Source organism: Trachemys scripta, chromosome 17, assembly GCF_013100865.1.
Source record: "Trachemys scripta elegans isolate TJP31775 chromosome 17, CAS_Tse_1.0, whole genome shotgun sequence".
Lineage (NCBI taxonomy): Eukaryota > Metazoa > Chordata > Testudines > Emydidae > Trachemys > Trachemys scripta.
In genome coordinates, this window is record NC_048314.1 from 11,461,952 (window position 1) to 11,488,732 (window position 26,781).

The 26,781-nt window shown below is 46.5% G+C and overlaps 1 protein-coding gene across 1 annotated transcript in view; it reads right to left on the minus strand.

The window, feature by feature from the left end:
- BRINP1 (BMP/retinoic acid inducible neural specific 1) overlaps positions 1–26,781 on the minus strand; it is a 92,861-nt gene that overhangs the window by 20,046 nt on the left and 46,034 nt on the right. The window contains exons 3-5 of the mRNA XM_034793712.1: positions 13,684–13,874; positions 4,120–4,289; positions 2,650–2,755 (exon numbers count right to left, since the gene is read on the minus strand). Coding sequence (XP_034649603.1) covers positions 2,650–2,755; positions 4,120–4,289; positions 13,684–13,874 — 467 coding nt within the window. The remainder of the gene's footprint in view (positions 1–2,649; positions 2,756–4,119; positions 4,290–13,683; positions 13,875–26,781) is intronic.

Below are 26,781 nucleotides of genomic sequence, written 5' to 3' on the forward strand. Positions count from 1 at the left end.
GGGGAAACTTTCTTTCTATTCCTTCCCCCTTCCCTCTCACACACTGTGTCCTCCTCTCTTTCCCTTTGCTCTTCATTTTCTCTCTCTCTCTCTTACTCTTTCTTTGTTCACTCTCTCCCCCCTTCCATTGAGTCAGCTCCATGAAAGCCATGATGAAGTTCCCATTTCCAAATGTTCTTTCACTGACATTCTGTTTCTGCCTTTATTTCCCCTGGTTACATTGTCCCTTCAAACCCCACTTGGAAGCTCTCCTCCCATCATAGCTAACCCTAACTCTGAACAAGTGAAAGGCAAAAATCGGAATTTCTGCCATACTGGAAATTATGATATTCCTTTTCTTTTGGCCCACATAAGAACTAACATTTGAAATATTTTTTTTAATTGAATATAAAGTTCCCAATAACTATGAATTGGAAATGTCAAAATGAGATATTTCCTTTCTATTTTCCTTTGGGAAAATCAAAAAATGAAAACAACAAGATTTTGTGGAAACCTCAGTTTCCATAAAACAACAACAACAACAACAGAACACTTTGATGATAAATTCTTGGCCAGCTCTAATAGCAATGAAAGGCTTCCCTCTTTCCCTTCCCTTGGTTGGTCATACATATCCTAATCAACCATAATTTATTATACAACAGAGGTATCTGCTGCATGTATACATATCTGAAGATTGGCCAAATTATCATGAAATCAGAGTAATAGGTCAAACCTAAGACCTTATTGTAAATCTAGAGGATATTACTTACAAAAATCTAGGATAACCCCTTCCCTGGTATTTTCAAAAGGGCCAGAGGACAATATGCACCCATTGGTTTTCAGCCAATGTCTTTGAAAATCCCATTCTTAATAACCTTGGATGACTTTAAGCATTATTGTTCATTGGCGCCTGATCCCAAGTCCTTTGAAGTCAATGGGAGCCTTTCCATTCATCCAGTCTTTGGATCAGGTCCTTAGACCTATCTATCTATCTATCTATCTATCTACCTAAAGGGTTTTTCTTTTAGTGATCATTCTTATAGTATATATAAGAAACCCTACACTATATATTACTATCTATATAAATTATGGGAAGGTACATTTCAGTGATCACCAATACATTTAAAGCAACATGATTATTATTTTTAAAGAAAACATTTTTTAAAAAAAATCCACAATATGACCTAATCAATGAAACCCAATTTCTGTGAAACATCCCATGTTTCACTAAAATTAAAACAATGCCAATTTACACTGAAAACCAAAAACATAATATAGCCTGTTCTTCTGCAAAATTTAAAATTTAAATCTATATAAAAATTGGACAAAGTGAACTGTTAAAATTCCTATTTCCTATTTTGTTAAACATTGAGTATAATCACAACAAAGTTCATGCACAGTACATTTCCTGCTCCATTGAAGTCAATGGAAAGACTCCTGTTGACTTCAGTGGAACCAGGACTGGTCATTACGTTAATTAATGTACTTGGCCCATGACCTCCAGTTCCAAAATACAGGTGTCTATGACTTGAACTAAAGGATTAGGTATACTAGGTAGCAGCTGTAGCTGACTGACACACCTCTGATCAGCCACCAGAGAGGGACAAAGGGACATTTGGCCAGTATGTTACTTAAATATCATTGGATATGTTGGTATTTCTTTACGTTGATGTATAAACAACAATAAAAAAGCATCATGCCCATTTATTCTCTGGTGCCTTTGGGTTTGTTTTAGAACACAGTCAATGTGAATAACAAACCCAGCAGCATAGATTCACCCTTGTAGTCAGGATACTAATCAAAAAATGAATCTCAAAAGGCATAATATTCCACCCTCATTCAGTTCTCTCTCATTTCCCAAGCCCCTCTTCCACCCCTGACAAAAAAAAAAGTAGTTGCACCTCACAGCTTGTCCTGGATGCCAACAAACTCAGACTACTTCAGACAAGCAGAGAACGTGGCAAGGTCAAGTTTATATAGGTTAAAACCTTAAACTCTGCCTGAAAACCAATAGGAGCCAATACAAATCATAGAGCACCGATGTAATGATATAGGGTCCAATCCAAAGGCCAGTGAAATCAGCGGAAAAACTCCCATTGACCTCAGTGGGCTTTGGGTCAGGTCCATAGCCCTGCCATAAATCTCTCTCTCTCTCCCCCCCTCTTAGTCCCTCTCTGTTTCTCCTTCTCCCTGTTTCAACCATTGTTACTGTTTACAACTATTTGAACTGCAGTAGCACGCAGAGGACTCAGGGCCAAAATGGCAAAGGCCTCTAGGCACGTAAAGCTGCATCTAGGCACCCATGTAGGATTTACCAAAACACCTGAGCAGGTTAGATGCCTAACTCCCATTGAAAGCCAATGGGATTCAGGCACCTACATTATGTAGGCACTTTTGGAAATTCCACTCTGTTCCTAATTACATCTTTAGGCACCTGAATGTCTTTGCAGTTCTGGTCCCATTGTGCTAGGTGCTGTACATATAAATAAGAAGACACTGTCCCTGCTCGAAGGAGCTTACAATGTAACTGAAGACAAGGCAAGTGAGTGTAACAAACACTAGAAGAGGAAGAAGAAGGAGGAGGAGGAGGGTATGCGCTTTAATTTCCTCTTGTCATTCCTTCCCTCCCACCCCCCCGACATTCACTCATTCCTTTCTTCTGTTTCCTACCTTGCAGGTGGAGTTTGCTCTCAGTGCTTTGCAGAAGGACAGAACTCACAGAGTCCAGATTGTCGTAGCTGTTACAGCCCAGGGGGCCAGTCCGAGTTTCTGTTACCTAGAGCAGGGTGCAAAAAAAAGGAAACATGCCATTTGTTTGCGGCATTTCCAGGACGGTCCAGTCCCTGACATCTCCACTGGCTGACAGACACCCACATCCATCCTACCCTCACGAAAATACAACCTACATGACGTGGGTAAGAGCCAAATATCCCCAATGGCCAGGTTAGAAATGCAAACTTGAAAGAAGATCCACCTCCCAGACTCTGTCCAGCTGCAAACTGTCCCTTGTTTTATGTTATTGCATCTGAATCTGGGCCTGGTGAGGGGAGGCCTGCAGGCTGATCCATGGGGGATCTCTGATGGCTTAGACCAGAAGCCAGGAGAGGAATTATCCCATTTTCTCTCCATGGAAATCTAGAGCACATGGATTGAGAAACAGATATGGTGAACGACGTCCTGCCCCCCACCACACAAGCACATACTACGGATAGATGGAGACACAGAAAATCCTCCCGCTGCGTGTAGCGTAGCTGTTGGTATTGTTGGTATCTAGCTGCCGAGGAGACCTGCCCTTTCTGAGTTCACAAAGAGTGGTTATGTGCTGTCAGGGCTTCAATATCTCAATCCAGTTTCCCATCCTTGAGGGAATAGGCTGGGCCAGGAGACATCACAGAACAATAACACAAGCCGGAGCCTTTCAGTGTGATGGCTAAGAGTGATGTCTCCATCCCGACTGCCTTCCCTGCAGCACGTTCCCTGACAATGGAATCCTTCCCCAATGGAGACTCAGTGCTTTCAAAGGAGGAGGCCGTTGTTTGTGGATCCATTTTCCTTTCCTTTGTATCCTCCTCCCAGTAGCTTCCCCCGCTCCCCCTCCAGCTCTCTATCTCTAACCGGAAGCCTTTGTAAAGCCTCATTGTGGGCTTTTCTCATTCCCTTGTAATCAATTCACCTGAGAGCTGTTCAGTAGAAACTGTACTAATACCTGCTGCAGGAAGACCTGCAGTGGCAGCCTCACTCCACCCTTGTATAACTGCTTGCCCATTTCCATTGTCGCTGCTGACCTGCCGTGGCCAGGCCCTCCCCAATACCACTGCTACATGGCAAGGACCATGATCTCTTTAACATCAGTGCCACACTGGGTGTCCCTTTCACAAAAATCACTTTCACGCCGGAATGGTCTGTGCCTACCCAAAATGAGGGACACAAAAGAATGACTTTTCCCATCTAACATCTGTACCACAGGGCAATAACTTGCCTTTTCCTGGGAAGAATGCCACGTTGGAACGGCTGGTGCCTACCCAGCGGCAATACCATATTAAAGGCCAAGCCCTGACTGGCATCACTATTGCATTGGAATGGCTGTCATTCCCCAGGCCATGTCTCTCCCTGGAATCTCCATAGCAACAGAGGCAATACCTTGATTGCTCCGGTAGAGATCTGGATCTCATGGAGTCTCCTCATGGTGCCATCGCGGTCTACGAAGTAGGAGGAAGCAAGCTGGTGCAGCGCCTCAACGCTTTGGGTGGCGTTTCCTGACTTCCTGTCAAGCCGGCTTTTGTCCATGTACATGGTCAAGGCCTCCTCCCCTGCAGTGAAAGGAAACAGATTGCTACATTGGAAGGTTTGCTGCTACCACACAGGTACCGATGGTATCACACACTGAACCTGTGCAGTCCAAACTCTGCCCCCTGGAGATGCCTTGTGCAACAAATCCAGTCCCATTCTTCTGTACAATGGGCCAGATTCAAAATCTTAGTATAGTTCCATTGAGGCCAATGGTGCAGATCCCCAGCTGCTGTAAATTGGAATAACTTCACTAAAGACAATGCTGATTTAAACCAACTGAGAAACTAGCCCATTATACAGAACAATACCAACAAGGCCTGTCATTTTGGGGGTACATTTGGAGTGATGGGGCCAATATTTAGACTTGGTGGAAGAAGATGCAACTCTCCTGGAAGTCTCTTTTCTTAATTCAATGGCATAAATGATGGTTTAAGTTACATTTAGCTCATGAGTGAATGGATCTGTGTTTAAAGGGTAAACGAGTGTCATCTGGCATCCAGTAGCTATGCAAGATGAGTGGTTGAGAAGAATGGGGAGTGGGAGGGATGAGATGACAAGCAGAAGAAAAGCAAAGAGAAGTAGCATAAACAACCACTTGCTCTTCCTACAGTCCTGGGGAGCACAGGTGATGCGTGTTGTGTGGGTACAAGAGCAAGGGATAAGGTGTTGAACAGGACAAAGGAGTGCGGGGAAATCAGGCCCGGTATTAACAAGAGCACTGCTGCCCTGGAAATGACAGAGAATCAGGAAGTACAGACGTTCGAGCCCCAAGAGGCAACAAACGTTAATGAACAATAGAACATTCTGAATGAAAAGAAAAGAAAGATGAAAAGAAGACAGAACAAAGTTTATAACCACAGTTTATTGTTAAAAACATCTATTCATGATGTCTGAGCCAGAATACAACCCAGCTGACTTTCTCTGAGTTCTGCTAGCATTGCAAGACTCAAAGGAGTGACAGACAAAACCAACACATTTTCCTCACTGAGGTCAGGAAATCTGATTTTGAATGTACACACAGAGCAGAAGGTGCCATTTTTATGTAGTTAGCTTTAAGAGAAGAATCAAAGTTTAATTAGGGTGGAAGTAAGTAGCACCTGCCTTAATCCAACCTGTGTATCCAACAGATGAATTGATATTTATGCTGCTGATGATCATTATAATACTAGGGTTGTATGAAAAAAATTGCATCACTACTGTTTTGATGGATAAATATTTTACTATAGGGACATTTGATTATTTTAAGGAAAAAACTGATTTTTTTCTGTGGAAAGCAGACACTTTCTGTGACAAACTTTGATTTGAAAAATTAAAAAAATTATATGAAATGTGTCTCCACATTTTTTATTTAAAAACCAAACCCCAGAATATTTTGATTTGGCAAGACTACTGTGGTGCCTAATGGGAATTGTAGTTCAGTTTCCCCACGGCCTTATTCTCCTCGATGGGCCAGACTCCTTAGCTGACCCACATATCCCATGATGCACCATGGCCAGGGTCTCCCACGACACACCAAGAGGGAAGACTCTGGTGCATCATGGCAAACAGTCTGACCAGGGAACCCAATCTAAGCCACAGAAAATGGGAGCTTCCAGCACCCAACTACAACTCCCTTGAGGCAAGCTGTGGGATTTTCAAATCAAAATATTTTGATTTTTTGCCAGGATGTCAAAATTTTCTACGGAAAATTCCGACTAAAAACATCGTTTTCCTCAAAATTTTCCATGGGAAAAAAAAACAACCCAGATTCTGACCAGCTCTAAATAAGAACAACAATAATAATTAATAATAATCAACAATTAATCTGTTGACAGGGATGCCTAGAGGCCCAAGCTGGGGATCAAGGCTTCACCATGTTAGGCCTTGTACACATACATAACAGAGAAGATGTTTCCTGCCCCAAAGGGTTTACAATCTAAGCATATGATGGGAGACAACAGGTGGATACAACAAACAGATGGGGGAAGCACAAGGTAATGAGACGAATGTGATTAACATGATAAGCAGCGGTCACAGCACACCAGCTGCTTAGCTGCTGTCAAGTGTTTTGCCGGCGTCACAACGCAGGTGAGTTTTCAGGAGAGCTTTGAAGGAAGATAAAGTAGTGACTTCGTGGACGTTTACAGGGAGTGCCTCTGTATGAGGGGGAAAGCTTGGGAGAAAATGCAAAGGTGCTTGTGGGGAAATGTGATTAATAGGCAATAAAGGCTGTAACTTGGGCCAAATGTATCCTTGATGTACTGTACTGAACTCAGTGGAGTTGCACCAGAGATCAAGGTGGTCTTCTGTGTCCATTTCAGACTAGACTACTGTACCTAGGAGAACGTGGCACCTGGGAGCCCTGGACGGGTATCTCCCGGATGGCAGTTAGACACCCAGCTCCTGTTGAGTTTTAGTGGGATTTGGAAACTCCCTTGGGTTCTTGTGCAAAGCCCACACCTTGTTTTTGCTTCCCATGCAGAAAGATCAAGGCCTTTGTCAGTCCCTGGCTCAACAATCACTAGTGGAATGCTGAGCTGGGACAACGCTTTGAACTGGGGATGCTCTTGTACACTATGAACTTGCATTGGTATAAATATAATGATCAGGAGTGTGAAAAATCCTCCCCCCTCCCCCCCGAGTGATGTAGTTCTATCAGCCTAACCCCAGTGTAGACAGGGCTATGTTGATGGGAGGGCTTCTCCCTGCAACAGAGCTACCGCCTCTCATGGAGGTGGATTAACTACACGGCCGGGAGAAGCTCTCCCGTAATAGCGTCTTCACTGAAGTGCTACCGTGGCGCAGCTGCACCAGTGTTCTAAGTGTAGACGTGCCCTGGCTCTGCTGTCATCAAGGTAGTGTGAATATAGACATCCAGTGTAGCTCCAGAAGCGTGGGGAGCGGCAGTGGAGGAACGACCAAGCCATGCTGAGTATATATCCACTGATTTCAGGCACTTTTGTACTTGACACGGCTCAGCCATGCCTCTGATGCCGCTCCCCATACTACCACGGCTATCCTGCTACTTGTATTCATGCTAACTCTCAGGAGATAGCACAAATATGTGTACACAAGTTGGGGACTCACACCCCTAGCTCGTCGTGTAGACACAGCCGTGGAGACCTGGCAGAAAGCAAAACGTCCTGGTTTAATCCCCACCTGGTAAAGCTACTGGGCAGTAACCAAAGGTGCTAGGATGTTAAATACTGATCCACAAATGGATTCTACATTGACAGAGCTGAGGGATAGGAACAAGGGTCCCAGACCAGTATGTAAGTAGGGTATTTGAAGCTAGCACCTAGGCAGTAGTTGGAGAACCCAAAGCTTTTATGGCACCTGGAGATCTGTGTTCTATTCCCAAAGAAGCCGTCGTTTGCCCCTCCGAAGTGTTTCAGTCTCACCACAGGGAGGATGAGGGGGAAAGAAAGAGAAACTTCTCTGTGCTTCATTCAATGCACATCCTGGAAGACAAGCCCCGTTCCTGAGACGTGAGATACAATGGCAGGAGAGGGCAGGGAGAGACCACTGCTTGAAACCCACGCTGTGTGCATGTGCCTAAGACTGGGAAAAGCCCAACATCCCCATGGAAAGAGAGCCAGCGTAAAGCAGCCCATAGATCAAGAGGGGTTAATAGACTTTTGCTGCATTATTAAGTCTTAATTTCTCGTTTATTAAGCGAATGCTATGTTCAAAGTTGTCTTCCCTTCAGGGCTTTCCCTGCAAATTAGCTCTCGGCTCTGTGTACTCCATCCCTGAGCATGGATGCCCTAGAAATGACCCTGCACCAATCCCTTTGTCAGAACTAAACTGGAGCAGGGCTGGCTCTCTATCGGGCTCTGGGGGAAACCAGCTGTTCGGCAACAGAAAGGCATCAGAAATCCTCCTCTTGGGGAAGGTGTCTAGGCAGCAACAGTGCTGGATGCAGGATGGTCTGCTCCATCTCTCAGACCTCCTTGAGCCCCTCCCAACAGCTGCTACGCAAACAGGTAGTCTTGCACATTTGTCTCTCGTTCTGTAGCTGGTTAAATGTCAGGCTGAGATTTGAATTAATAAAAAGCACAATTCTCTGGGTAGCTGCTTTTTTATGTGGTCCAAGGTCTTAAAGCGACTCCTAAGCGACGATCGACTTGAGGTCACAGGGATCTGGATTAGCCTGCAAACTCTGAGCGGAACATGTCCCCCTCCGTGCACAATGCACACTGTGTGGCAGGTCTAAAGCTGCTTCATCTTCATCACGGTCATTGGCAAGATGAATCCTTCATTCCTCTTGCCCTGCCTGCCCCAACCCCGCTGCTCTGGGCTGATTGAACACTTCGCACTTCTGTCCAACACCAGCTCTCGTTACAAGCTTCTGCATATTTAAAAATGTTGCGTTGTAAAAACAGGAGACGGAACAAGCCACTGTGAATAATTCACAACCTCGCCCGGGTGAAATTAAAAATATATTTCACCGTTGAAGGTCTTTGTTATTTGGAATTTCCAGGGCCGTGGAAGAGAAAAAGGCTGCCAATGGAAAGAAAAATAAAACCACAAATAAAACTCCATTCACATCCATGGTTTCTTCCTTCACTGCCTTGCCCTGTGTACCACTGAACTATCCTGGGGGGGAGGGATAGCTCAGTGGTTTGAGCATTGGCCTGCTAACCCCAGAATTGTGAGCTCAATCCTTGAGGGGGGCCATTTAGGGAACTGGGGTAAAAATCTATCTGGGGATTGGTCCTACTTTGAGCAGGGGGTTGGACTAGATGACCTCCTGAGGTCCCTTCCAACCCTGATATTCTATGATTCCAAGGAGATGTTTCCTCAACAGAAATGAGCTCTCTCTGTACAAAGTTCTTTTAGGCCCTGATTCAACACATCGTCTCTACCCAGCAAATCACTTAATCACTTTGCTGTATTGGAACATTTCATGTGGTTGAGGTGGTGGACTTTGATTGGATGCATTGATCCGGCAGTTTTGGACTAAGGGTTCTTTTAGGGCTCCATTCAGTAATGGCTAGGACCACATGACTTCAATGGACCTACACCAGTTTAGCCCATCTGAGGATCTAGCACCTACGTTGTGCATGAAATATATGCAGGCAGGGAGGCAAATCAATCTAATCTTGTCTACATAACTGATCATTTACAGTATGTTTAACGAGCTTTCCATAGCCCCCAGAGAAACAAGAGCCAGAAATCCTAGGAATTTCACTAAGGATTTTGCTATTGCCAGTCTATTTTATGTGGACAGTGCTAAGATAATATGATGAGCAGCAGCACAAAACGTTAAGATAAGATGCCTTCTTTGTCACTGCAGTATTCTCAGTGCAACTACTGATACATGCCATACATGCTATTTAACTCTTTGTACAAAACGGATAATAGCTACAAGCGGTAAAAAGACAAGCAGAAGCAAAAAATGTCCATGAGAAATGTACTTCCACTTTTTAATTTTCAAAATATTTGAAATTTTCTACCCAGCTCCAGTAACCAGGCATGCAAATTGGTGACTGCACCTGCAGTTCTCCATCTTATTGATCTCCTGGCGTATGCTGCCCATACCGGGACCTGTCTGCAGTCCCTGGGTATATATTTTGCATTGAATTTAATTATTATTCTTTTTTTTTTTTAAATATGGCCCATATTTTTTCCTTTAACTGTTGTATCCAGTTCAGGCCACTCTCTGTCCCCCATCAGTGTCTCCATCCCTGCCTAATGCCTTGGTATGCTACTTCATAGAGCACTCCAAGATTTTTCCAAGTCCAGTGAGTTTCCCCTGTGGGAGAAGATTGTTTTCCTTCTGTATTGAGTTTGTTTCAGAGAGAGAGAGAGAGAGAGCATCTGGTTTCAAGAAACAAGGCAGGGTGTGAAGGTTAGGGGGGACTGGTATTATAGGCACTATACCAGCCACGCTGCTATTCTGTCTATTCCAAGAGAGAAAATCACCCAGGCAGAATATCCAATTCACATGGTTCTTTCAAATGCTGCCTGTGCACTTATTTGGAGTTTGGCTTTAACAGATTTAATCTGGAATGATTATCATCACACAGGCATCACACACACATGCCCATATGCACCCTCTCAAAACTGCAGCATATCCACATCGTCTTAAAACTAGGGTGACCAGAGAGCAAATGTGAAAAATCGGGACAGGAGTTGGGGGTAATAGGAGCTTATATAAGAAAAAGACCCAAAAATCAGGACTGTCCCTATAAAATCGGGACATCTGGTCACCCTATCTTAAAACTCACATACTCAGATAATGGTATTTGCATACTCAGGGCCATACTGTGAGTCTCTCACACATAGCAGGACCTAAAGCCACATGGAGTACTCTGTCCTGTTAAAAGTAGTAAGACATAGGGCTCAGTTCACCCCCATCATGTGGCATTGCCTTTTAAGATCTTGGGAGGTCTGATATATATAAGGGCCTAGGAAATAGGAGATACTGGTGGAAAGGAAGTGGTCCTAGACGTAAGTAGTATTTTGGGAGGAAATCCAGTTATTGTTTCTTTAAGGTCTTGTGACCAGGAGCTTTGCAGGGTGGGTGGAACCAGGGCTCCCCTTGCTCCCAGCCAATTGGGATGAGCTTTAGGAAGGGGATCAGCATATATGCTGCCTTCTCCTTCATAGCATGGCAGACAGCAGCAGGAGACGGCTGGGCTGCTGACCCTGAGGACTAATTGGAGGAAGGGGCCCGGTGAAGGAGAAGGTTGCTAAAGCTCCACAACCTGCCTAAGTTACCACCCTACCTCCAGGGAGGAGAGCTGGGGGAGTCGGGCCTTAAAGAGAGAGGGAGGGGATGTTCTGAATTACAATCCATCTGCTGCCAGAGAGACTGGCAGTGGCCTGGAAGTCACGCCATAGCGGCGGGCAGGGAGGAAGCTGCAGGAGGAGATGGAGTGAGAGTAGTGGAGACCTTAGCCCTGAAAGAGCTAAGGACAAAATAGGAGCATCCCAAGGAAGCAGTGAGGGATTAGAAGGATCAATCCTTAGCTGCCTAACGTGGTGTCCCTGGGCTGGAAAACCAAGAGGAGAGGTCAGTCCTCCTACAGGTTTCAGGACTGAAAGAACAAAGATAGGTATGCCCAGATCATAGAATCATAGAAGATTAGGGTTGGAAGAGACCTCAGGAGGTCATCTAGTCCAACCCCCTGCTCAAAGCAGGACCAACACCAACTAAATCATCCCAGCCAGGGCTTCCTCAAGCCTGACCTTAAAAACCTCTAAGGAAGGAGATTCCATCACCTCCCTAGGGAACCCATTCCAGTTCTTCACCACCCTCCTAGTGAAATAGTTTTTTCCTAATATCCAACCTAGACCTCCCCCATTGCTCTTTGTTCTGTCATCTGCCACCACTCAAAACAGCGGAGCTCCATCCTCTTTGGAACCCCCCTTCAGGTAATTGAAGGCTGCTATCAAATCCCCCGTCACTCTTCTCTTCTGCAGACTAAATAACCCCAGTTCCCTCAGCCTCTCCTCATAAGTCATGTGCCCCAGCCTCCTAATCATTTTTGTTTCCCTCTGCTGGACTCTCTCCAATTTGTCCATATCCTTTGTGTAGTGGGGGGCAGGAAGTGGGGGCAGAAACTGGACATAATACTCCAGATGTGACTTCACCAGTGCCGAATAGAGGGGAATAATCACTTCCCTTGATCTGCTACCAATGTTCCTACTAATGCAGCCCAATATGCCGTTAGCCTTCTTGGCAACAAGGACACACTGCTGACTCATATCCTGCTTCTTGTCCACTGTAATCCCCAGGTCCTTTTCTGCAGAACTGCTGTTTAGCCAGTTGGTCCCCAGCCTGTGGCGGTGCATGGGATTCTTCTGTCCTAAGTGCAGGACTCTGCACTTGTCCTTGTTGAACATCATCAAATTTCTTTTGGCTCAATCCTCCAATTTGTCTAGGTCACACTGGACCCTCTCCCTACCCTCCAGTGTATCTATCTCTCCCCCCCCCTCAGCTTAGTGTCATCCGCGAACTTGCTGAGGGTGCAATCCATCCCATCATCCGGATCATTAATGAAGATGTTTAACAAAACCGGCCCCAGGACTGACCCTTGGGGCACTCCACTTGATACCGGCTGCCAGCTAGACATGGAGCCGTTGATCACTATCCGTTGAGCCTGATAATCTAGCCAGCTTTCTATCCACCTTATAGTCCATTCATCCAGATGGGGGCCAAAGGCCTGGCATAAAGGCCATTAGACTCTGAGTTTTCTGTTTGGACTTTTCTGTTACCCCCGGAAGGGGGCTGAGCTGTAAGGTGACCTGGCTGGAGGGCCGGGCCACAGAAGCTGCAGATGGTTGCAGAACCAGAATGATGGATAAGGGGATGCTGCAGTGGAAGAACCCCTTGCAATGCTTTGTCCTAGCACCAGGGGGAGCAATGACAGTGGGTTTGCCTCAGCCGAGAGCACTTGCGCTACTCAATTTAACTTCGGGCATCACTAGGGCTGCAAAATATTTCCAAGGCCTTCCACCTGAGCCCTCAGCAGGTGTGTGGACACATGTATATTGTCAGGGATGAGGGCTTGCCGTCATGTCTGCCCAGTCTCTGGGCAGCCTATGAGCACAACAGAGCTGCATGATTGACACCCCATCTACTGGCCGAGGAAGTCAACAAGCACCTAGGTCCAACAGCCACAACTGATCTCTGGCTGCTCAACTCACACACCCGCTAATGTAATCTCTACTGTGCCTGCCCTGCTCCTAGGTCTGCGCCAGCCCTGATCCTACTTGTTCCCAGCCTTGTTCCTATCCTGCCCAGTCCACGGCAGGCCTGCTTCCCTGCTTGGTTCCTGACCCTGGGCTCTGACTCTTGGTCCCTGACTCCAGCTCTGAGCTTGGGCGCTGTTCCTGGCCTGACCACTAGGCATGACTGCCCACCCTACACACATACTGTATGCACTCAAAACCTGACACAGACATGTGCGCACACATCATATAAACACACACCGTTCTCATATCAAGTGTGTGTAAACGCAGATCACAGAAACACTCCAAGCACGCTATTGTCAAACAAAGCACACCTGCGCTCATGTCACACACACCAATACACATTCCATTGTCACACCAGGCACACATGTCACATCTACCGACACCCACCCCCACACACTCTGCTTCATAAGCCAAGGAGGCCATTCAGAGTTAGCCTGGGCTTTTGAGCAGATCTGGAGGGGAGTATGGGGCTTCAGGGGGGGAAATGTGATGACCCTAACTCATCACCATACCAACCGACCTACATCCTTCCTCGGGCCTGAAGAAAGGCTCTGTGTAGCTCAAACGCTTGCACCTTCCACCAACAGAAGTTGGTCCAATAAAAGATATTTACCTCGCCCACCTTGTCGCTCTTACATTCAAAGTGACACAGAGCTGGAAGAGCATGCTTCATCCCCTCTCCCCACCGTCCCAGTGACTGTGTAAGAAAATAGCCCGGTGGCCACCTACCTCCGAGGGTGGCAGAGATGAGGATGTGGGTGCCGTACTTTTTGATGATGGTATCAATGAACTGTTGCGTGGTGGGTCTCCTGCCCAGCAAGCGGATGCTTCTCTGGAATTCAGGCATCAGGGGCACTGGATTGCGGACCAAGTCCCTCCGTTCGATGGCTGTGTTCCTCACCTTCCAACGGGCAAACTCCCTATGCGATAACACAGGAACACAACACAGGTGAGGCACTAAGTCTGGACAGGAGGGGAGACCCACCAAGGAAGGGGAAAGGTGAAGGCAAAGGGGAAAATACTGGAGGACATCCCCACATAGATACACAGGTGAGGCTCTGAGGAGGGTGAGGAAGAAGAGGAGAAGCAAGACGTTACTGCACAATGCAGGAGCAGGGTCTGAGCTGGTGCTGGGGGAACCTCAACAAGTTCAGAGGTACATTTCAGATGAGTTTCCGGAAGTATGGCTGTCCCACATCTGCCTACCGCAGGGCTCCTGCACCTTCCTCTAAAGCAGCTGGCTTGGGCCATTCTTAGCGACAGGATACTGGAGCAGACAGCTCTTGGTTCTGATCCAGTCTGGCAATTCCCATGTCCATGTGTTTCCATCCTATCTAAACTCTCTGACTGCGCAAAACCCAGCTAAAAAGTTGGAGAGCACAAGCTTGATTTTCCAGCCCCTGGAGTGCAGGGGAATGTGATCCTTGACCAACAACATGGACAGAACCCACTCAGCACCTGCCCTCTGAAAATCAGGCCCCTTTAAGGTATGTCAGGTTGGGCAGCCAAAAACCGAGGCACTTGACATTACTAGCCTCTTTTGCAAAATCTTGGAGAAGGCCTAAGAAGAAAACCAGTATTTACAACGCTCCTGCAATACGCACAGCACTATCTTAAGCAATATGTTGACATGTCCAATTGAGTCACAGGCTGCTGTTCCTTTTCGTTCATTTAGTCCAGTAAATCAGATCAAACGTTCGTTTAAATAATAGGAATAACAATACGGGGCATTTTCTATCTCAATAAGTATTGGCATCCCCCTGTACGGGTGGAGCAACTGACGTGCCGGGAGATGATTTAGTGCACTCAGCGGCAAAGCCGTGATCAGACCTGGGGCTCTTGCCTCCCAGTCTGGTTCTCTAGCCACAGGGCCTTGCTGCCTTTTAGATTATTTTAATGAATGTAATTACGCATGTGTTTATTTTGACTGGGTCCCATCATAACTCACCAGGGTGTCTTACAGCAATAATATCAGCAACATACCAGCCTTTTAACTTCAAATGCAAACTCCAGAGCTAATTCCCACTTGTTAATCCTCAGACTTTCAAAAACCTAAGCAAAAATTCCATTGACAGTGTGCCCTAAAACTCACTACACTCAGGCTATGGAAAGAGCAGATCCCAGAAACACGGTCCTTTCACTGAAAATATTCTGCCACCAGTCTTGGAGTGTTTCCTCCCAGCAACCAGTAACGAGAACAACCCAATGGATCAGTTATGCCTATGATGGGACACATTGGGAGTCAGATTCTTGGTTCCAAAACTATTTCCAAATAACGAGTACCTTGAATAGCCCCCAGAAATGCACAGGTGTTCATTGCATGGAGCACAAAGTATGGCTGTCACATGCTCATACTGCATAGAGTACAAGCCTCAGGTGTTCATGGCGCTCACAGTGCCATATTGGTGTGATGTGCTGTGAATGTGGTGCCTGATCTGACCTCACTGACATCAGTGAGTTTTGGAGCAGGCCCCTGGAGCCTGCAATGGAAATGCAAGATGTCTCGTGCAGCTAATGCCACTCACGACATGAGACTGCACTAGTTGATGCAACTGGGTTCTTTTCAAGGGTAGCTTAAGTATAACTCAACGAGGCAGACAGAACTAGCAAGGCCATGGAACAGTGTTGTGAGTCCATGTTAAAGAGACGCTAATGCCTGATGGGGGAAAGGGAGTGGAGAGCCAGTAAGGACCAAGACTGGTGGCATAATATTTTCAGTGAAAGGACTTTCACTCTATCTATCCATCCCTGCCCCAGTAACAATAGAGGGGTGGGGGGGGGGTGTATGGGAATAGATAGATAGACAGATAGATAGATAGAGGGAGTGTCTGGAGATGAGATAGATAGATAGATAGATAGATAGATAGATAGATAGATAGATAGATTCACCCCTTCTGAGCTAGCACTAATGAGTGAGCAGTCCACATTGTGTGTCAGAGAAATGGAGGGAGTCGCTGGGGACAGTCTCAACACTCGTTAGTGGTACATTCCCTCCAGGGGAAAAACAAAAGGGAAAAATGCTGAGGAGGGAGGCAGAGTTGAAAGCACAGACCGGGGACATCACCCAGAGCTCCCACTGAGTCTCTACAGATAGGAGAATCCAAGGGCACGTACATCTCTATCTGGGGAGAGGCATCTGAAAAGGAGAGGCCGTCGGAGCAAATTAAATTCTCCATCTTCAAACCCCCTTGCGACCAAAGGACATAAGCGGAGAAACAAGTTCAATGCAGACCTTGGGGGCTGTGGTTTCAAACCAGAGTGAAATGCAGCAACCAAGGAGCAGGACTGAATATGTTAAAGAAACAGAGCAGAAAGGTTCCGAATGAAGCCCAGAAGTACCACGCTAACGAAGCCGCTTCCCCACCTCACTCTCCTCCTCCCCGGGGATACTGCTGCCTATGGGCCTTGCAGGACAACCAGGGGATGCCATGCACAACATATGCTCCAGCAACGAGGCCCAGCCACGTGGGCTAAGGGCAGAGTCACTCCTTTTGGAGCTGTCGCCATAGCCAGGTTGAACTTCCCCGCCTCCCTTCCAGCTTGCTCACTCCCCCTCTCCTTGTAAAGCACGGCTTAAAAGCCACCAGCTGCTGCATGCTGCCCACAGCCGATGAGCTGTCAGCCCGTGCCCCTCCCACACAACCCCAAGCCCCAGGACTTGCAATTACCAGCCAGCCTCCTGTGCCCCCCAACACCTCAGCGTTGCTGTTCTTATTTACTGGGTGACATTAATGTGATCAAAGGAATGAGCCAAATACCCTGCTCCAAAGGTCTGACTTTCTAAGAGCCGGATTGTATAGTTCTGCATGCATAGGCGAGAGACCGCTACGGAGGTGCTTATCTGCCCCCCCGTCTCCACAGTGTCCAAGCACCTCACAAGCATTCCTGCCTGCATCCTCATGGCAGCCCTGAGGTATAGGAAGTATTATCAGCCCCATAGGACAGATGGGGAACTGAGGCACAGAAAGTCTCATTGAGTTGCCCAAGGTCGCTCACAGAGTCTGTGGCACAACCAGGAATACACCCCAAGGTCTCCTGTGTCCCAGTCCAGTGTCTTTACACAAGACCACTCTTTCCCTCCCCGACCTCCCCCCCGATCCGGGGCTGGATACATGCATAGTCCTCCTGGCTCCTGAGTGCAAGACTCCTTGAGATTGCTGCAGGCACTAGATACCCCCAAAGGCTCTGGTGAGGGGCAGGATCGCAGCAGGACCATGGCACTGAGCTGGCCTGACACAGAGTGAGAGGTCTCCCTGCCCCCTTTCAAAGGGTGGTAGAGGTGCTTTTCCAGCTGCCCCTCCCTGAAATGCCCAGGACAAATCCAGGCTGAGCAGTTTGTCTAGGGATTTCCTCTGCAGCACGGCCTCTCCCCCGTCCATGACAGCATTAGGCCATTAAAGGCTGAGATTTTCAAAGGGGCACGAGGGAATTAAGTCCCCAGAGGAGTTCTAGAACCTTGCTGGGTCCTACAGCCCAGCCTCCAGCCTGAGCCCAGACATCTACACAGCTGTGAAACAGCCCCGCAGCCCAAGTGCTGTGATCTCGAGTCAGCTGGCACGGGCCAGCCATGGGTTTATAACTGCAGTGCAGACATACCCCTTGTCTTCTTTGACCGTTCAGCCCATAGCCTCTGGATTAGATACGCAATACAGCTCAGGTTAGCACACCAAGAAAAAATCTAATTCCCGAGCAACATTTAAAAAGAAAAACAGTGCAAGCCAAAAGTGATCAGACATGATAGCTGGAGTTCACTTGCCAGTGAGAGAGACAGACAGATACATGACAGCTAACTGGCTAGACGGATGTTAGAGCTACTGATCAGGGCAGTAAACAGCACTCTGTTACCCTTGGGGTGTTCTGCAGGGCAAGGCTGCACGTGAGGGCTGGCTGCTGCCACAGAATTATAAGCCTTTGAAGTAACCCCCCTACTTTCCTCCCCCCCACACACTAAATTATCTAGTCTATCCCCCATTAACCCTGGCCAAGAGAGGATTGCCCCCCGCCAGTGGTGTGTTCTCTAGCCCTGTCTAGTCTAGTCTTAAGTGTTTCAAGCAGCAAGTCCTCCTATTTCCCTGGGCAATTCTTCCACCGTCTCTTGGATGTCACTGTTAGGAAGCATTTTTGTTGTTGTTTTGTTTTTCTCTCACTGATATTTTGTGGAAAACAGCATTTGTTTTGATGGGGGGGGGATGCCAAGAACAACATGGATTTTGCAAACAGTGCTGAGAAATAAATGACTTCAAAGTTGGGTAGATCTTGTGTGACCTTGAGAGTACCTCGGTAAGTGGATTGTTCCAGCACTAAATTAAAACACAATCAAACAAGCATGACTCCGAGTCTAGTGCTGTCTGTTTGGACAGCAAGCGAGCCTCCCTCTGTTTATGAGTGAGACCTAATTATTGGGTGATGGAAAGATCAATTTAAAAAAAAAAGAGAGAAGAAAGTGGAATACATTTTTATTGAGCCAAAGCCTAGGGAGGGTAGGAAAGATGATTTAGTGGATAGGGCATTAGGATGAGCGGCAGAAGACAAGGGTTTGGTTCCCAGCTCAGATTTCTAGTGTGACCTTGACTAAGTCATGTAATCTACTCTGTGGTTCAGTTTCTCATCAGTAAAATGGGGATCATTTCCCCCCTACTTCACAGGGGTAAAGTCCACTGATGACTGCGAAGCTCTCAAAAATGGGGGCTGTATAAGTCATAAGATAGACTGTGGGTTCTAGATGCTCAAGTCTTCTTCAAGGATGCTGAATCTTCCTCCAACTGAAGACAATGGCAAAACTCTCAGGACAGAGGGCCGCATGTTTTCAAAGCAGCCACTGATTTTGTGTGTCTCCATTTTTGGGGGGTTCCCAATTTGAGACACATTCAATAGGCCTGACCAAAAAAAGTGCTGAGTACCATAGTCCATCTGATGTCCATGGGGGGGGTGCTCAGCCCCCCTGAAAACCAGGGGCCATGCAGTGTCCTAAACTGGGCACCCAAACATTGTGAGACAGTGAGAATCAGAAGCTGTTTTTGGAAATTCGGCTGCACGGCTTTAAAAGTGAGTTAAAATGTGTTGTCACTTGGCGGTGTCCTCTTTTTTGTTTGAGAAAGAAAACAGGAAGAGCAGAAGGTGCTAGGTCGCGTGGCAGAAAATGGATCAATCTGCTGGAACACATTTCGTTTAGCTCTGGGGGATGCCAGATCCTCAGGTGGTGCAAACCTGTCAAAGCTCCTCTGACGTCAGCAAAGGTACACTGAATTACAGCACCCGGATCTGGCAAATTTTGCTGGAATCCATTCTCTCTGACCACAGGGATCTGGTCATAGTGAGATCGCCTTCTGGGCTATTTAAACTTGTCAACTCATCCCCTCGTGTTTTTATGTGATATTCTTTGTGCACCTTTCACCCCCAGCAGCACTGGATTTACCCTTTCTAACTCCAACCTTCACCATATCCTTGTCCATACTGGATAATTTTTGCAAATAGTTCCCATTACTGCTAACAGCCATTCAGCTGTTTGCAGCATCATTCTGGAGTGATCTGGAATGAAAAAAGTTTGACTTGAGTCAGAGGTTCCCCCATGCCAGGCCAACCCCCTAGGCACCAGGCGCTACACACCTATGGGAATCGAAAAGCCCAGATTTTGATCCAAAAATGGGTGTTTTGATACAATTCCATTTGGGGGGAAATGTTTGAAAGGTTTCCGGGATTGTTCCAATATGAAACGAAACCCAAATTTTGAAACCTTGCAAAAAAGTTACCACAAAATGGAATTCTCCTCCTCCATTGGGCGCTGGCCCAGTTTCACTCCCAACACAGTCCTCTCTTTAGCAAAGAAAACTTGACATTCCCCCAATTTATCAGTCCAAAACTACACCTCAGCAAAAATCAGTTTTTCTTTCAGAGCCCTGATATTTCAAAAGTTTGCATGTTTGTGGCTGTCTCCATTTTTGGGTTAGTAACATGACACACCTGAAAGGAGCTTGATTTCCAAGCATAGGTGCTCAGAACTTTCTGAAAAATCAAGCCACTTCAAATCAATGGAAAAAGACTCATGAAGTCTATTTGATGGGGGAAACTGAGGCACAGAGCGATGAAACCATTTGTTCTACATAACACAGACATGGTGGAGACAGGAATAGAACCTACATACATCTCTTCATAGCTAGCTCATTGCACTATTCATCAGGCCACACCGCTTCCTATGTTTTTCCTACTGACTCAAATGATGTGAAAGGCTGATACAGCCCAGTGCAGTTAAGAGTGGACAGAGGCAGATGACAGCTGTAATAAGGTCCCTTTAAGACCAGCATTCAGCTGTAACTCAAGAATCCCAGTTCTCATGGGATGATTAGGCAGCAGTGATCAAGCTCCGGAAGAGCGTGAAGCGGAATCTGCTGGAGTTCTGCTAATGGAAAGGTGCTGGATTTATTTTTCTATCCACGCGAGGAAGAGGTGATGCAAATGCACACCAGCATTTAGTTACCACCAAGAAATCCCCAAACAAACCACAACAAAAACACCCCAGAAGTTGAGAAATCAGTCTAATGAAACTCAAACCACTTCCTTTGGGAAAGCTATATTGACCCCATCCTGTTCTTGTGTTCAGGAAGTGGAGGGGGGATTTTGTGAGGTTAGGGTGTGGGACAGAGTTTCTTATAGCTGAATCTATATGAATTTATAGTCTCCTGTATTTGTTTCTCTTAATCTTTATATATGTGTATTTTTATGAATAGATTATTATCGGCATGATATTTTAGCCATCACAAGTGCCCTTCATCTGAGGATCACAAGAAGTGAGGTTCTTACCCACGAAAGCTTATGCTCCCAATACTTCTGTTAGTCTTAAAGGTGCCACAGGACCCTCTGTTGCTTTCACAGATTCAGACTAACACGGCTACCCCTCTGATACTTTATTAACCAGCTAAGTCTTATGGTATCCTTGTGATGGCAGAGAGATATTATAATACCCATTTTGCAGGTGGAAAAACTGAGGCACAAGGAGGTTAAAGGCAAGGTTTTCAATGCTCCTTGCACTAGGATTGCAGTGCATGCAAAATGCAAGCTAACAGACTGTGCACACAAAGCCCCACAAGCACCTCTTTACATGAATCACTTTGGTCATTTCAGCTGTAAAGAAAAAAAAGTCACACCCGCACTGACATCCAGGAGTGAAATCCAGTCCCCCACTGAACTCAATGGCAAAATTCCCATTGGCCTCAGTGGAGCCAGGATTTCACTACAGGTGTGCAAATGCAGAGAACCTAAAAAGGGCAGCAGGATCACAGGCAGTACAGAAAGCTATCCCATAGTGATAATGGCAATGGTCTCAAGTTGCAGTGGGGGAGGTTTAGGTTGGATATTAGGAAAAACTTTTTCACTAGGAGGGTGGTGAAGCACTGGAATGGGTTACCTAGGGAAGTGGTGGAATCTCCTTCCTTGGAGGTTTTTAAGGTCAGGCTTGACAAAGCCCTGGCTAGGATGATTGAGTTGGGGACTGGTCCTGCTTTGAGCAGGGGGTTGGACTAGATGACCTCCTGAGGTCCCTTCCAACCCTGATATTCTATGATAGGAAGTACAGGCCCTGTGCAGAGGGCAGAGTGAATTATCTGCTTCTGCTAGAGGAATGAGCAGTTACCTACCCTGATTGCCGGGCTTTGCATGTGTGAGCAGGGTTGGGGCAGTTGGGAGCAATTAATTAATCAATTATACACCCAGCCTTGCCCAGCACACTATAAAAGGGATGTGCAGTAAGGTAGCACTGGGGGTTGTGTTTGTTAGTGGGAAATGGTCTTGAGAAAGGGTGGGGGTGGGTGGGGCACGGGCACGGGCACCTTTTCCTCTGTTAAATGACCCATATTTCAGACCGTTGGGCTGGGGTGAGCCATCTCATGTTGTTGCTTAGCTGAAGAAAGCCCTGCTGTGCTTGGTTTGGGGTTGAAAGAGGCAGGATAATGTTTCCCCCCTATGCTTGTACAGGATTCTTCTTTGCTCACATGAAGCTTTGGCCTAGAAACTGCATAAGGGCTAAGGCCAAAGCATTGCTCATCTCTGGGCTAAGGAGAGTACAGCCACTGAGAACTGACTACTCACGAGGGGTGATCCAAAGAGGGCAGAACAGAGACAGTTATGGTTCTGCCTCCCCCCACCCATATGCCCACCCACATAGCTGGGCAGGCTACCCAGAGAGAAGTAGGCTGCTGAGATGTCTATATGCACAGCTGTATTCCCAACCCCATCTGTTCAAAAACCATGAGTCAGGCCCAAAAAAATCATGAGATCTTACAAAAAATAGAACACATTTTGGGTTCTTTTTATTTCTCTTCTGGGTTTTGAGCCTTTTAGGGATCCTCTTTAAGGCTTTTCTCTGCAGCTATGAGAGACAGATTATTATTATTATTATAATGAAAGCTGAGAAACAAGCATGTGACTCCAGGAGCTGGGGCTTAAAGACAAAAACAAACCAACACCAACTCTCACAGGATTCACAATAATAAATAGACCTCACTGCCTCCATCCTCATAACCAAATCCCTACCAAATCCAGCTGCTGGGGTATTTACCCAGCTTTAGTTCCTTCTGTGATGCAATCACCCCATAATAGGGTGTCCAGATGTCCCGATTTTATAGGGACAGTCCCGATTTTTGGGTCTTTCTTCTATAGACTCCTATTACCCCCCACCCCCATCCTGATTTTTCACACTTGCTGTCTGATCACCCTACCCCAGAATCCAGTATTGAAAGTGTGTTTCTGGCTCCGATCCTGCTCCAGTTGTAGTTGATGCCAAAACGCCTATTGACTTTCAAGAGGAGCAGTATCAGGTGCTCTGTCTTTCTCATCTTTCCATCTGTCCGTCTGTCTGCTTTCCCGTGGATGCCAGTACTTTAAAGGGCAGGTGGTGGCTGTATTTAGAGCCTCAGTCTTCCTGAGCACTGAACCATTCTGAGTTGCACACTCATCGCTGGAGCTGAGTTTCTCTGACTGATTGTTTTCCGATTTTGTTTGGCATTGTATTTCGGCTGCATTTAAATCTTATTATAAAATCATTTTCATGTCCATGGATTATAGCTGTGACTCGCTCCAGTGGGAGCGCTAAAGGGAGGGCAAGAACACAGCATAGGGCATGCAAAGTTCTAAGGGACATTTAGAGGTGGTATGATACTATCTCTAACAGGGGCTAGCTTGTAACAGGGGCTCGCTGAGCAGATATTGTGTGTGGTGGAAAGGTACCAGTTATCAGCTCCATATCATCCCAGGGGTGGCTTTCCTCGTGTCAGTAATCCATTTCTCCTCCTCACCCCTCTTACTATTAGATTAACAGATTTTAATGACAGAAGGGACCATTGTGATGACCTACTCTGATCTTCTGCATAACCTCAGCCACAGAATTCACCCAGTGATGCCTGCATTGAGCATAACTCCTTGGGGTTGAGCTAGAGTGTATCGTTATCATCTGTTTGTTTATTATTTGTATTCTGGTAGCAGCCATCATGTGCTAGGTGCTGTCTGCACAGAGAAAGACATGTTCCCTGCCTCCAAGGGCTTATGATCTAAGTCCCCGATCTGGCAAGTGAGGTCAAATGGGGGGACTGCAACTCTCACACGGGGCCATGCTGAAGCCAACGGGCCTCCATACAGTCCCCCTGAATTGTTGTCATCTGCAGTATAGGGGCCTAAGAACACAAGTAGCCTAACAGACCACATGGGAGAGGAGAGGGATATAGCCCAACGGTGCTGTATATATTACAATCAATACACCTCCATGTGCCTGCCATCCCTTCACCCCACCCTGACCAGTTGCTTCTGAGCATCATGGCAGAACTAGGTCCTGAGGAGAGATTCGGAGGAAAGGGTAGGGATTAGAGTTGGTCTTTTAAAAGGGGGGGGGAAGCTGGGAGAGAATTCACAGATTTCTTTTTCATTCCTTTTCCCCCCCAAAATGTGAAAAGATTCCAACCAGCCCTGGCAGTGACCTGGCGAGGCTGAAAAGGGAGAGTGCGCCATTCATTATGGACAGTGGGGCAAAAGGCACTGAGGTGATTATAGGAAAAGCCGATGTGGGTAGTTAAGGCTCCCATGATGAGCTGTGAGAGGTGGAGTCAGCTAATACCGTGCATAGTTTGGTCCTTCTGAAACCGGACAGGAGGGGAACTACAGAGAACAGGCAAGGCTTCAGTTGCCTTGTGAGAACAGCTATGAATAGTAGGGATCTTGGGGTGGGGGGATCCTCTTCTGTTGGTTACATTGTATATGTCAACACAAGCTATTCTCTTCTCTTTTCATGCCACCCTCATCACCCTAGGATCTGATCCCCTTCCAGCAGCGCATTGTGCAACATGACTAATATCCTTCCCGTCTGGTTCGATCTCTCCTCCTCCTCCCTCCTGGAGGAGAACTGTGTGTGCAGCCTAGTTTTCTGTGGAATGTTTGACACACACATTTCCAGAACATTCTGTCTAGTGGAAAAAGCCAAATCAAGAGAGCAGAGAAAGCAACCCCCTAGTAAGCTACCAAACACGGACAGACGAACAGGCTTGATGGCATTAGGTCAAAGTCTCTCCACAGCAAAGCCACTTCTCATGTCCAGGCCAGGTGCCTTCCAAAGGGGTTCTCCAATGTCATGCCCCTCTTCTTTCTCTCTCACTAGTCATGCTCAGATCTCTGCTCCTTTCCCCCATGCCTGCTCCTCATCTAAGCACCACCTTCCTCCCCCTTCACACGTTGTTAGAGCGGGATGCTTCACCTCAGCAGATCTGGCCATTTGGAATCACCCTTCACATGTCTCTCCGTCTCATTGATCCCCCATCTCATTTCAATCTCAGCTGAAATCGTATCTTTTTTCCCCCCCTTCCTGGTGTTCCCTCTGCTATTATTTATGATTTATCTCTGCAAGTGTCCTAGTTAGTGCTACAGAGTGATCAGGGATGCGGTTTGTATGAACAATGCGTAGGAAATAAAGTAGTATTGCATGGTATCTGTCAATCCAACCAAACTCAGCTGCACTCCGTGTTACACAGAAGGCTTGTCCCTCACTCCTAGGCCACTAGATTCTTCCTTCACTGCCTAGGGAGTCCAAGAGAATTCCAGAGAGTGCAGCCACCAATGAAATGATCCCCACACATTGTATGCAACTCCCTGAGGAAACGGCCAGTGAAAAGCCTTTATACACTTCAGTCGAAAAGCAGAACAAGCCTTTAAGATCCAGCCAAGACCCCCTTTCCTGGCACCTGGCTTTTGCTGCTACGTTACTCTAACATGAATGAACCCCCCTTCCTTGGGGACAGACCAAGGTGCTCAAACTGTGCCCAAGTGGGAGTTTTGCTAGCAGCTTGCCAGGAAACCAATGGTGGCCCCTAATTTCCATCAAATGGAAGACATTGGAGATATTCTCATCTTTAATACAGAGCCATGGCCCATATAAACTACATATCTCAGCATGTAGTGTGGTGGAGCCACTTGGATCAAAATGGAGCATGAATGCTGGGACCCAACACTGTTTGATAGAGGGGGCAAGCCGTATTGTAGAGTTCCATGGATGCCTTTTGTCTATGGTCCACCACTTTGGCCATTCCTAGCCTAGAAGCTATTGCTTTTATTAATGTGAAAGTACCAATAGAGAGACAGGCTGATGATATCTCCCATACACCGACCTTCTGGACCTGGGCTGAGACTCATCCTTGGAGTATAAAGTTCTGTGAGGACTTAGATGTACTAGAATTCCATTAAATGAGAACTTGTCTGGGCCATGTTGAAGAGATTTCCACCTGGCCCTTTCCCAGTTCTGGAAAACCAGGAATTATCAGGAAACAGTCTAACTATTCCCAGTAAGACTCTCTGAGTCCGTGGACTCGTTTTTCTACATGCATACTTCTTCCTACTGGGATTTTCCATGAGGCAAACTCCATGGTGCAGCTGGTCATGGGAAGGCTTCTGCCTACACACTAAATACATTCTAATGTGATGCTCTGTTTCTCTATGGAAACTGCACCCTGCGTTTCTCTCTATGAGTTTTTTCTCATTTCAGGCTCCATAATAAATTAACAAGAAGATGTTTTCTTTACACCAACCATAGGACAGACTCTTTTCTGTACTCGATGAATCTTTAGTGATCTATATTAAATATTTATCTGAAGAAACGAGCCCTGTATTGCAGCAACATTTTCTATTATGAGACTTTATCATATCAAGCAATATTTTTCCAGTGCTGACTCGCTCGTATATATTAAGCCAGAATTTCCGAGGGAATGACACATTTTTTCTCTCCAAATGACCTTTTCTCTTCGTAACAAGCTGCTGATATGTTGGAATTTACAGGGTTATAAACACTTTTTATTGTGTGGGAGGAGGCTGGGTAATTCGGCATCAGCTTTCCTAATAAAACCCGAGGGAGAGGTTGTGATATTTGACACCAGTAAAGGCATGAAAGGCCTTCTGGGATTGCTGGACACAAATGTCAGTGGAAGTCAGAAGGAGTGTGAGCCTTGTGCTTTCTCTCTGCTGATGTTCCTTTCAAACAACACCAGCTTACAGGAGTTTGCTGTCCCAGGAGACAGAAAGAAAGGGATCTAGAAAGGGTCTGGGTTTCAGGATTCCTGGGTTCTCTTCCGAACACTGAGAAGAGAGTGTAATCTAGCAATTAGACCAGGGGACTGGGAGTCAGGATTCCCAGGTTCTCTCTCTGGCCCGGGGAGATGAGTGTGATTGAATAGGTGATGAGGAGCCAGGACACCTGGGTTCTCTTCTTGGCTCTGCAAGGAGAGTGTGGTCTAGTAGTTAGAGCAGGAAAATGGAAATAACAATTCCTGTGTCCTGTTTTGGCTCTGCCACTTAATTTCTCTG